This window comes from Chanos chanos, chromosome 7 (assembly GCF_902362185.1).
Source record: "Chanos chanos chromosome 7, fChaCha1.1, whole genome shotgun sequence".
Lineage (NCBI taxonomy): Eukaryota > Metazoa > Chordata > Actinopteri > Gonorynchiformes > Chanidae > Chanos > Chanos chanos.
The window spans coordinates 39,310,862-39,323,738 of NC_044501.1; the positions used below are offsets into that span (position 1 = coordinate 39,310,862).

General features: G+C 41.9%; 2 protein-coding genes across 2 annotated transcripts in view; one reads left to right on the forward strand and one right to left on the reverse strand.

Moving 5' to 3' along the window:
• The first annotated feature begins 527 nt into the window (after positions 1 to 527).
• Positions 528 to 3,328, forward strand: LOC115816365 (gastrula zinc finger protein XlCGF49.1-like). Its single transcript, XM_030779322.1, is given in 5 exon segments — positions 528 to 563; positions 2,558 to 2,735; positions 2,738 to 2,868; positions 2,917 to 3,090; positions 3,092 to 3,328. Coding segments are annotated over 5 exon segments (756 nt in total).
• Positions 3,329 to 8,014: 4,686 nt separating this feature from the next.
• The window catches only part of clcn3 (chloride channel 3), a 30,393-nt gene continuing 25,530 nt past the window's right edge, over positions 8,015 to 12,877 (reverse strand). The window contains 2 exon segments of the mRNA XM_030779578.1: positions 8,015 to 10,324; positions 12,763 to 12,838. Of these exon segments, the coding sequence (XP_030635438.1) occupies positions 10,148 to 10,324; positions 12,763 to 12,838 (253 nt within the window). The 3' untranslated portion in view covers positions 8,015 to 10,147.

The following is a 12,877-nucleotide window of genomic DNA, read 5'->3' on the forward strand; positions in this document are numbered from 1 at the left end:
ATTTTCAAGATGTGGGTCACTACGATTCATTGTTGTCGCATTATTCACACAGCAACAAAAGTAACTCTGAATAAAATAAAATAACAGCGGAGGCCAGTCAGCTCTTTTTAAATCTCAATCTATTTTAAATCTCACTCTATGTTACTTAAATGTTACGGCACAATGTAGTAATGAGAGAATATTGGATTTAATTTGTGTGTAGTTTTGTACTGTTTCCTGAGTGCTGTGAGCATTGAGGAAGTGTTGGGGGGAAAAAACATGTATATTTTAGTCATTCATAACCATAGAAAAACTGAGAGCCATTTGCCTGTGGTTTGTTTGTAATCGTCGATTTTAACCAAGTGAAATCCAAACAGGTTTATGGACTAATCAAAGGTTTTCAGCTTCTCTGGGCTAGAGCAAAATTTCCAACAGCAATGACGTTAAGAGTAAATAACCAAATTATCAACCTAAGTGAAAGCGTATGCTCTGATCAACACCATTTCTTTTGTACTGTGTGTACTTCTTTTCTGAGACTTTTTTTCCGGATGTCTTCGTCGTGTAAAAACAAACCTCTGAGTAAGGTATGTAGAGTGCAGTTCTTCAAATCAAGTTTTTGGACTCTTATTTCAGCAGCTGAAATTCACACACACACACACACACACACACACAGAGAGAAGCAGCTTGTGCTATACCATGAACTTCTTTCATGTTTCAAAATGTATTTGACCATTATATGTGGGGGGAAAAAATCTTTGAAAGTATACCAGGAACGTTTTTGAGAATGTAGGAAATTAGGGAATTAAACGTTGCTATTTAACAGCAATTTTCTTGAACTAAGCATCAGACTTCAAAGATGAAATATTCAAACAATGTGTATATTTTGCTGACCCTGGTGGGGTTCATGTCTAGAGTTTATGGGACGCCAGGTTGGTGATCAATCATTTGCTGTTTCTCGGAGGACTTTTATTATGACATTGTTATATGGACGATGTCACAAATATTGCTATTTTTATTGCCGTCCCTCAATACTCGATATTTCTCCGAGAGCATTATACCACGATGGAATTTGCATCAAGTCAACCAGAGGCAGCAAATGCTGCAACCTTAATCAAAATTACAATCTATCGCTCCCAAGATCTCTTGTTTGTTAAAACCGTAGCTTGTATCGCTACAGACCTAACGGTAGGTGACTGTGGGTATGATGGACTGTTATTACGCATCAGTGCCTGTGTTTTTGAAACAAAACGTCCGCAATAAAACCCACGTTATTTCAGCAGATCACCCAACAAGATCGCACGATACTATTGTTACGTTATGTGACAGCTGTAATTCATGACTCTTTTTCGCATGACGGAACATGAACGCAACAATAATGTTGCAGTCAGTTTAAACCGTCTACCACTGGTTATAACGCATACATGTAACAGTTGCTTGTGCAGCTCAATATATTACATGCGAAAACGCAAAAATACCTACCCACGGACACTATGTTTATTGGCTTGCATGCTGTGCGGTCGCGGAGTGATTTGGGGAGTTATAAATTATTAAGAAGTTTCAGTAAACCTTTCTAGAGTCACGAACGGGCAGATTCTTTCTTGGCTGTAGAATCCAGTTGTAGTAACATGCAATGAGAACAAAACAGGTTTTATAGTCTTTGTGATGTCTCAAAGTTGGGATGTGGTTAATTTACTGACACGAAACAGGCTGCATCAAGTCACTTCTGTACGCTGAAAGTTGGCCGCCGTGTTTCACGTGTAGACTATAGCAGACAGTCGAATCGTATCCCTTCATATTTATTTGATTTTGTCCCTGCTGTCATTGTATTTTGATCATAAGAGGTCCCAGTGACTCTCTCAGTTCTTGCCTTTTACACAGAATAAATCAGCAGAAAATGCTGCACTTCTGTTTTACTTTGTGTTGTCTTCGCGCAGAATGTCAAACAAACCCGTAACATGCTATTCATTTTTTCTCTGCTTAGAGGGAGAACCTATTTGAAGTATTGAAATCTCATCACTGAAGGCACGGACAATACCATTAACGGTTTTATGGGTAGTAGGGAAACTCCGCACAGAATGATGAGAAAAAAGCATCGTCCAAAGCTTTGTTTGTTAGCCTGAGAAACCTATGAAAAAACCCCCTCCAAGTCTGTTAATAACCAAAACCAACACTGCCTGTCACGGATTCCGCATCAGCAGAACAGGAATCAATGACTCACAGTCTCAACACTTCTGTAGTGGTTTTAAATGAGGTCGAATGTGAATGTCATGAACCTCATAAGATTAGGGGAAGTAGAGAGGATTTAGCCAAGAGGAAGAGTTTAATCAGGGAAGCAAGCAAAGAGCTTCAACAAGCTGACCAACGCTCTTCTCCGTCTGTTTGTGGTGAAAGTGGTAATGTTGATAACGCAACATTATTTAATGTAACCGGACTACACGCCCTGAAACTTGGTGTCCCACATGAAAGACCGTGTACCTTCACAAACTGTGAGAAGATTTTCAGAGATCCAAGTCATCTCAGAGTCCATCAGAGGACCCATACAGGGGAGAAACTGTACGTGTCCTCTCGATGTGAGAAGGGTTTCACCACGTCTGGAAAGCTGAGGAGCCATGAACAGATATACACAGGCGAGAAGTCTTATGGATGTTCTCAGTGCAGAAAATGCTTCGCCCTCCCCCACTATCTGACACGTCACGTACGGACGCATTCCAGAATCAAAACGTTTATCTGTGGAAAATGTGGTAAGAACTTTCAAACATTCAAAGTCTGAAGATTCATGACAGGATTCACACTGGCGAGGAGCCATTTGAATGCATGGAGTGTGAGAAGCGTTTCAGACGTTCAGCGGAACTCAAGATCCATCAGAAGATTCACACAGGAGATGACGCTGTCAGAAAGACACATGATTCTAAATTGAAACAGCAAATTCTCCAGGAGGAGAGACCATTTGAGTGTAATCTCTGTGGGAATTGTTTCTCCCTCAAAACAAAATTAGCCAGACACCTACGGACACATGTAACTGAACATCCATTCAAGTGCGTCAAATGTGGTAAAACCTTTCCAGATGAATCCAAGCTTCAGACTCATGAGATCTTTCACTTAGGGGAAAAACCCCTACAGCTGCTCAGACTGTGGAAAGAGCTTCACTCATTCGGTATATCTCACCATACACCAGCGTGCTCACACTGGAGAGAAACCCTACAGTTGCTCTCAGTGTGGGAGGAGCTTCTCCACCTCTTGTACTCTCATAAAACACCAGCACAAGCATTCGAATGTTAAACCGTTCCTCTGTTTTCAGTGTGAGAAGAACCTCACCCGTTGCGAGCTTCTAAAGAGTCACCTAAAATAGAATATTGAGAGCATCCACTGACGCGCACGGGAGAGCGTCCGTTTAAATGTGCCGACTGCTGCAAACGGTTTTCCTATCCCGGTAACCAGAAGACACACAGGCGAATACACACGGGCTAGAAGCCGTTCCTCCGCATGCTGTGTGGTCGTAGTTTTAGTGACGCGTCTCATTTCGTGAAACATCAGCGATCGCACACGGGTCTACAGCCCAAAACATGCGAGGTCTGCGGAAAGTGTTTTGCAGACACGGCATTGTTGAACAGACACAAGAGAATCCACTCTGGAGTGAGGCCGTTCGCCTGTTTCAAATGCGGGAGATGCTTTATCGATGAATCAGAGCTGAGCAAACACGTCAAAACACACTCCGGTGAACGACACCACCATTGCAACTTCTGTGGAACGAGCTACCGCCTGTGCATATGGCCTGAAAATTCACCAATCATGCGAATGTCAGTTACTTTCATAGGATCTACTCATGCCAAGTGAAAGGAAAAGTTAGGAGCATTATGAATTGGTTGAAATATGAAAGAACCAATTAAATATTGAAATATGTGTGAGACATAATAAAGGAACAAAATACTTATCATTCTTATATTAACTGAAGTATGTAATAAATGGAATCCCACATTTTAGGAACTGAAAAGACACAACATGTATTTACTGTTGTGAGAGCATCTCAAGGTTGTTAAGAGGGGGTGTAAATTTAAACAAGAAATGAAAATATTTAAAATTCCTGTTTAACTGATGGAATTTTAATCACACTACAACAGCTTCACCTTGAATTGTTTGGGTGACATTCATGCACTGATTCAGTATCCAGGGCAAAAAAAAAAAAATCTTCTTTCTAGTTCCTCAGCTTTCTCTTAGGGTAAAGATGTTTGATATATGATTTGAATGATATATCAGTTTGTTAATGAGATACAAGATACTTCCCTGATTGAAGATGTGTATTAATTCTACAAGGTTTTGACGCTGAGGGAAGAAACCAGTTTTACCATCTAGCTGTGAGCCAAAACCAAAGCTTCCTGTATCAGTGCGCTCACACATGACCTGAGACTCAAGCTGATGTGTTTTTTCCTGTCTGACACAATTTCATCAATCTGAGCAGTTTCTCCATAAATCAACAGAAGTCAATACACGGAAACTTCAACTAGCCTTTAGTGTTGCACTGATGACACCCCAAATGCTTGCGTTTCTCCCCTAAACGTTAAAAACAACAACAACAACAACAAAAAAAGCTGAAGCGTTGAAGTTTTACCACTGACGAGGAAGACAGATTAAACAATAGGTAAATGGGCAGCAGGGGAAATCCACACAGAATGATGACCTAATCCCAGAGGGGAAACTCAGTTTACTCAGATTAAACTAAAAATAACAAACAAGGGAGAAGTCCAAGTTAAATAAAGATGTACACAAACAGTAAGGAGTGGCCACATCAGCAGAACAAGACTCAGACAGCACTAATCTATTTTTTTTTTTCTCTCAAAGAAGGTTAAGATCAAACCTTACAATGTAGACAAAGGGAGTAAGGAGTGATGGTGGTTGGGGAGGGGATCTTGAAATACGAACCAAAAATGAAATTTTCACCAGCTAAGTCATCCAAGGACGGGTATTATTCAGGGCAACACGTTTTTGTTTTTTTTTTGTCTACCCATTTTAACAAGAACAGCCAACTCAGCATCTAATGATAAGATACCCAAATGTGTGGTCTGTGAGTTACGCGTCTGCCAGTGACGCGGGTTATCTCCCGGTCAATCAGAACACCCGTACGAGAGAGAAACCATGCAAATGCTCCCAGTGCAATAAGTACTTGAATTTTAAAATTCTTGATCATTTTATAGAGCCGTGAAGAATATACATAGGTGAGAAACCATTCTCATGCACCCAGTGTGGGAAAAGGGTTTGCCCAACCTCAAAACTGAACATATCAGGTGAGAACACATTCAGAAAAGGGGGGCACACACTTTGTGGAACTGAAATTGTGGAAGAATCTTATCAGTATCCACAGACTGAATGTCCATATCTGCATGTTACTTTTGTACGACAGTAAACGTTTTTATCGTTGAGTCTGGTTATGGTTTTTTCCAAGTGTATTTAAATCTTCCTCTCTGAGTCCTGACTGATGATCCACGAGACCGTTTACTCGGCGGGAGAAACCATACTGTTGCACAGCGCGGGGGGGGGGGGCGGATGCTCTGCCCCTTCAGTCTGTCTCACAACACATTCAGCATCTTTACTCTAGGGAGAAACCCTACAGTTGCTCCCAGTGTGGGAGGAGCCTCTACATCTCATGTGACCTATTTAAACATCGTTGTGGGCATTCTGATGTCAGACCATTCCATTGTTTTCAGTGTGGCAAGAACTCAACTCACCAAGAGCAAGCCATCTTCGGATATACTTACAGGGTAAAAAAAAAAATGTTTGTTGCGAGAACTGTCTTCAGTTTTGGGTCTGTTTTGGGCTTCAAGAGAGCACTCACACACTAAGAAAAAAATCACACGAATGTCCTAAATGTGGTCTCAGTTGTGGACATCATTTCAAAATTCATAAACAACTGCAGACAAAGGGTATACCACTGAGACAGTTTTAGTGCTGGGGGACGCTATCTATATCAGGCAACCAGACTGGGAACCAGTGTGTCCTATCAAAGGATAAAACAATTCAGCATTATCAGAACGATGATAATCTAAACCACATCTCACTGTCTCAAAAAGTGCAGCAGACCGAACGCAAACAACACTTTGGACAGGTATGAATTATGTTTTAAAATGACTGTACATTACAGGACAGTACAGTCTAAACAGTTACGAGAAGATTTGGGGGGGGGGGGGGGGGGCATCAAAGTGTGTGAAGTGTGGGGGAGGTTTTAGTCTTCTGAACTTGAGGCCTACAGATGGGCCTGGTACAGAGAGAAACCATGACAATGTTCTCATGAAAGAAATCTCTACAAACCAAAAGATTATGGGAAATGGCATGAATGATGTCATACTGGTGAGAGATTTTTGTCTGTTAAACTCATGATGAGGGTTTAATCCTACATTTTGTTGTAATACTCCATAAACAAGGACACACCTACTCTTAGCTGTTTAAGAGGATCAGTTTTAGAAGGTCATTTTCTCATGCATTTTCTGCATTCAGGATCATCACAGGGCACACATGAGTTAGAGGCTAAATTCAGTGCAGAGAGAGTTTCATGAAGTTAGGTAAAAACCTCAAAGAACACCAGAGGACAAACCGCCTGAGAACGCCGTATTGTGCGTGTGAAAAACTTTTTTTTTTCCGCTTACTAGAAACCTGGCAACCCACGTGTTCACCTTTACTGGAGTTAAGCTGTTTACGTGTGGCTTGTGTGGGCAGAGAAAGAGCTAAGATTCAGAATGTGTGTTGTGTGTGCCCTGCGCGGCAGCCGTTTCTTAGACAGAGCTGCTCTCAACAAACACACAGGAATAGCTTCAGGTGTGAGACTCCTCACTTGCACTGAGGTCGACAGCTGTTTCATCGACAGACATGAGAACCGAAAAGCTGCGGCACAGAAACGCGTTAGCGAATGACAGCACCACTGCGCCATCTGCAGGTAGAGTTTACGCCCTTGCACACGGTCTGAAAGTCCGCCAACAAACTCATGCCAAACTGACATCAGCTCTTTAGAGCATAACTGATGGCAACACTGAAAAAATTCAATTTTCTTGATAGTTTTGGGTCTGAATTGGACTTATTAATTTGTATTTATTCATTAATTAAATCACACGAAGGGAAGTCTGAAGGGTGTTTTGTGAGTATTAGAGAAGGCTACAGTCATACATAGACCAGTATCTTAACTGGATTCATTCTGGAGTTTAAGGAAGTTAAAGGCCTAACGCAGTTTACAGACATTTTTTTGTGATGAAGAGACCAAACATAGATGTGCTTTACCTGGTGAAAGGTGTTGATTTTGAAAGAAACTAAATTGAACTGAATTTAAGAAAGGTGTTTATATCTTGTTACCCAAATGAGATCTTGTTAGTACGAGATGTGGCCACCGCGTGGCTGTGATGCTGGTGAATACGTCATTAACCCAACCCTCTTGTTTCCCGTATTCTGAGTTAGGCACACCCACAGTGTAAAACTGACCGCAACCCTGAGCCTGATCTTACCTTCCCAGTCAAGCGTAAGTGGTTGGCTTCGTATATGTTCGCTGTCGTTACTATCAAAAAACCAAAATGATGAACAGCAAAAATAAATAAATAAATAAATAAACCCTCATTGTTTTGTTGACATGTGACCTGTCTCTGAATGCTAATGAATGTTCGTTTCAGTTCATTCTGTGTAAGTGTGTGTGCGCGCGCGCGTTTGTGTGTGTGTGGGACAGAGAGAGAGAGAGATGCCTGGATAAACTGGATAAAGATTAAACAAAAAACATGTGTGTATAATATTTCTTAGATGCAATAAACTGTGTGGTTCACACAAGCGTTCTACTTTCATCCAGTCCTTTAGTTCACATTGATTAAACAAATACAGTATTTTCTGCTGTGTATTAGATCACTGAAATGATGCTTCGTCATGCGGATTATTGAGTTGAAAGAACGGGTTTTGTATTCAGTTTTACTTCTTTTTTTTTTGTGGTAATCATTGTTCCAGAGTTACCAGGCCATTAAGTCTGAAGGGTAAACTGACAGCTTCTCAGTCAGTAATGACAACATGCCATGTGTGCACTTCATTTAAAACAATTTAATCTTTACATGTTCGGTCTTAAATGTACAATCAAACCATCAATCATACGTAATCATACGTAATTTTTTTTCTTACAGTAATGTACAACTCTAGCACTAACATAAATTAAAAAAAAAAGAAAAAGAGATCGAGATTATTTTGACCAAAGACGATGTATTTTCCATTTACTGACGGTTGAACACTCACAGCTATAGAAAAACATTGAGTGCCCTGTACAGGTCACCATGGAGACAAAGCGAGAGGAAAATGTCAAAGAAGCCACCGTTTTATCGGCTTTTTTTTTAATCCACCACGTCAAAGTAATGACAGTGAAAATCAGATTCAGGTAAATGGAAAGTGAAGAAAGAAATAAGTTAGAGGACAAATGTAATGTCTGCGTTTTAGCGTTTCGAACGAACTCTTTTCGCAACCCTTTACTTTTTGCTTGTCTCCATTTAAGCCACAAGTGGTTTTGCGATTTTACAACTGTTCAGTATGTTACCAGTAACTTAAAATATCGTTTTGGGTGAACAACTATACACAGTAGTTAACAGACTGGTATTTTTTTTTTCTTCCGGCTATCGCTTCCGAAATTTACTGTGGCTTCGAATCTTTTCTCGGAGGACGAATAGTGGTATGAAAACACAAGACACCTTCATACTGAACTTCGCAGTGAAAGAAAGGGAAAGAACGACCAGACAGAAGGTATTTAACTCACTGTGTAGCTAGCTTTATGATCCAACAACCTCCAAGTCGTCTTGCCTGTTCGCAAATTAAAAATTAAAAACGAAAGTGCAACTCGCCTGTCACATCTCTTCTTTTTCACACGTTAAGAGGAATTACTTGGTTAATTACATATCAAGACGTCTAAAATTAGTAGCAATAATAGTACTTCGAACAAAATTAAAGTTCAGTTCATTCCCAGTAACAAATAGCACAGAGATATTTTTTTTTCCTTTTGTCGACTCATTGTGACTGGCAGAGTGAAAGTGAGTCGGGCAGGCACACACACACACACACACATACCTGACAGGTCCAACTCTCTGCAGCACAAAAGCTTAAGGACACACACGCGCGCGCGCACACACACACACACATTAATTGACATAGTAGGGCTCCAAAAGGTGCTAACGAGCTTGCCTCTGTACATTTGATCATCACTCAGCATTAAATACTTGATAAGTTTTCCTCATACAACGCATGCGTACCCTCATACACACACACACACAGCGTGTGTGGCTCAGTTAGTGCTGCTGCCATTCACACACACACGCACACACACACACACACACATTTAAAGCGTTTTGTTTTTTTTCTTGGTTATCACCTTAGCTCTGAGGTGGGTTATTTTCATATGAGACTCCAGGGTTCAGTAAGTGGAGGAAGAATGTGTTTTCTAACTGGAATGTAGCAGATGCCACACACACACACACACGCGCCCCACACACACAGACTCTCTGTCGCTCTCTTACACACAACAGGTAAACATCACTAAAGTTCCTCGGGGGAGTGCAGACGGAACAAACGGAGGAGAGAGAGAGGGCAAAACTTCCTAAGGTCCCTCATCGCATCGCAGCGGTTCATCGTGACCTTTAACCCCCTGTTTTCAGCGCCCCCCTCTCGGGAAGGTCACAAGGTCACACAATGAGGGAAGAAGATGATGTTTTTGAGGAGAATGTGAGTTTGGCTCATGTGAGTACGCGTGTGTGCGCGTGTGTGTGTGTGTGTGTGTGAGTGTGTGTGTGTGTGTGTCTCTTTGTGGGTTTTGTGTGTGAGCGTACGTCGGGGGGGAAAGCTTGCAGATGCGTGTACGTTTTAACACGGATGTCCGTTCTTCATGTAACCAGTGCTTTGGGTGTAGGTAGGAGACCCACCCAATCTTACACTTCCCTAGTAGTTCGACAATCCCATAGAAGTCCTGTCCTTCTTTGTACCCCCAACCCCATGGGAGGGGGCGGGGGGTGGGGGGTGGGTGGGTAGTAGCAGGGGTGGGGTGGGGGGGGTAGGGGTCATGAGGCAGCAGCTTGTCCTGTGCAGTTTAGAGTTTTTTTTTTTTCTTTTTCACGGTTGGGTGAGGAGACTAAGGACATTGAAAAGTTCAAAGGGGTTGAGGTGTTGGTGGGGCGTGTGGTCAGTGGGTCGTCCCGTCCAGGAGGCGCACTTCCTCTTCGCTCACCTCCACTTCCTCCTCCTCCTCTTCCTGGGAGAAGGAGCGCACTAGTTGAACATGATGGACTCGGGGTCGAGGTTTGCCATCTGGGCCATATGACGGAGGATATCTTTTTTTGTGATAATACCAAGAAGGCGCCTACACAGAGGAAAGAAAAAAAAAAAAAAAAAAAGAAGAAGAGAGAGAGAGAGAGAGAAAAAAAAAAATTACCAAGAGAGTACTGAGAGACGTGTGGCTAGACTGGAAGATTTTTTTTTTTTCCTTTTTCTTTTTTTTTTACTCTTTTCGTTGGCAGATGTAGAAAAGCAGTTTCGAAAAGGAGTTTAAATCTAACAATTATCCAATCGGACAAATTCCAAATCGTCGCTTACTGCTTAATACTGAAACCCTCAGTTGGGTCATAAACCGACATAAGTCATAACATTAGCTCGTTTTATGTTCGCTAAAAAAACCATTGCAGTCTCCAGTCATGCCAACTAAAAGAAGAAAAAAAAAAAGAGCGGCTGATTAAAAAAGAAACAGGGGGAAGAAAGAGGTTTTTTTTTTTTTTTTGGAAGGTTCTGTGTGAGACATGGAGGAAAACGTTAAGTGTAATTTTGTCTCCGTGGCTTGACACGGGACTAACGCGGAGCCAGGGTTGATTTAAAAACGGCCAGAGTGAACACGTTGGACAGCGAATGCAAAAAAACGCTGGACACATAAATAGTGCCTTGAAGTGGGAAAAACTAGGCCACATCACACCAGTCAGTCGTTTCATGGTCAAAAATTCAAAAGGACATCAGTCGGTTGAACTATAACTTTGACTTTGTGAATTTACACGTTTTTTTTGTTGTTGTTGTTTTTTTTTTTGCAGGATTGAGTGAAAACACGATCAATTATATCGTCGAGAGTTAAAACCTAGGTACCGAATCGAAATGTTACGCGCTTCAAAAACAACTGGCCCTTTCGCGTCCTCCCTTTTACTCTCGGGCCTTGTCGTTCAAACCAAGTCTGAAACGAAACGTCCTTTTGAATTTGACCATGAAAAACAAGGCGAAGCTTTAAACCGATGAATGTTAAAAAAAAAGAAAAAACGTAACAAGAGACACAGAGAGACCGTGTGGCCTGCAGTTAAAGAACAATGAGTGAACGTCCAGATTTCCACGGACACACACAGAGAGACAAAGAGAGTGAAGAGACAGAGAGAGAGAGAGAGAGAGAGAGAGAGAGTGCTAAGATGCTGTTCTGACAGGATGCCTGAAAGGGAGGGAGGGGGTTAGTAAACATCGAGAACAACAAAAGAACAAAGAAAACAGGAGGCATGGAAGGACTGTGACACGACACATACATACAATCAGGAGGGAGAGGAGGAGGGTTGGAGATGTGTGTTTTTTTTCGAAAGTTGGGGGGGGGGGGGGGGGGGGGGGGGGCTACATCTACACTACCTCTACAAGCACTGCACTACACTCCCACACCCACCCACCCATATGGTTACCACGGTAACACCACTCCACAACGCTCACTCTCTCCAGAACAGAGATACTACAGCAAAGGAGACTACTAGGATAAATAAATAAACAAGTAAACAAAAAAAAGGAGAGAAAAAAAGAACAAGGGGGGGGGGGGGGGGGGGGGAGTTTTTTTTTTTGTTTTTTTTTTTTTTGGTTCTCTACACACGGCAGTTTTACTCGCCAATCAGACTGGGCGGAGCTACGTATCGGGTCAGATGTCATCGACCTGTGGACCCCGCAGCGGAAGACCCCAGAACCGACGTGGAGAAATTTTGGAGGAAAAAAAAAAAAAAAGAAAGAAAAAAAGGGAAGAATTTGGGTTGAAATCAAGAATCAAAGCACTGCATGTATTTTTTTGTTTGTTTGTTTGTTTGTTTGTTTGTATGTTTAAGATTTTGGGTAGATTTTGTGCTTTGTGATTACACAAGGCACAGTGTTTTGACTAAATCCTCAGATGCAAAAAAGCTGATCTCTCTCTAACGGGGCATTGTGGGTAAAATGCTTGAGCACACGTTTAGCTGTGTTTGGACCAGCGCCCCCCCCAAGCCCAGTCCTTGAGGGCCAAGTTGAGCCCTGCTCTTTTCACCTACATCTCTTAATTAGAGGCTGCTTCTTCTTTTTTTTCTTTTTTTTTTTATCAGGACAAATAGGATTGGACATTCCTCAGCCAATCAGAATCCACAGTGTTTGGTTCATCTGTAATCCAGCAGGACCTCCTGCCCACCAGGACTGGGCTTGGGTTTGGATAGTCCTTTGCAGCGGGGACATACGTATACGAGAAAGGCTGTAAGAAGGCTAAAAGGAGTTGTCGAGCTAGGATGAATGTCTACTTTGGGAGTACTTCTACCTAAAGAAGTCCTATTTGACAGTTCCCACATCTTAGTGATCTATACTACTCAAGGTTTAAAGATGTACATTGAATAAAATGCTATAAAATGTTTCTGATGTTGCCCCCTAAATGGGGCACGTTCTTTTCCAAAGGGAACTGTCCAGAACTTTTCTTTTTTTTTTTTTTTTCCATGCGTCCCTCCTAAGACGCGGAGTCTAAGAAGCAAAGTGGGTGGGGAAAGGGGCGTGGTTAATCACCAGGGGCTCCACGTGCTGCTTGAGCTCCTCCAGATGTTCTAAAATATTCTTCTTAGTGATGATGCCCAATACATTCCTGCAACACACACCGTGACGACGGTCACTTAGCAACACA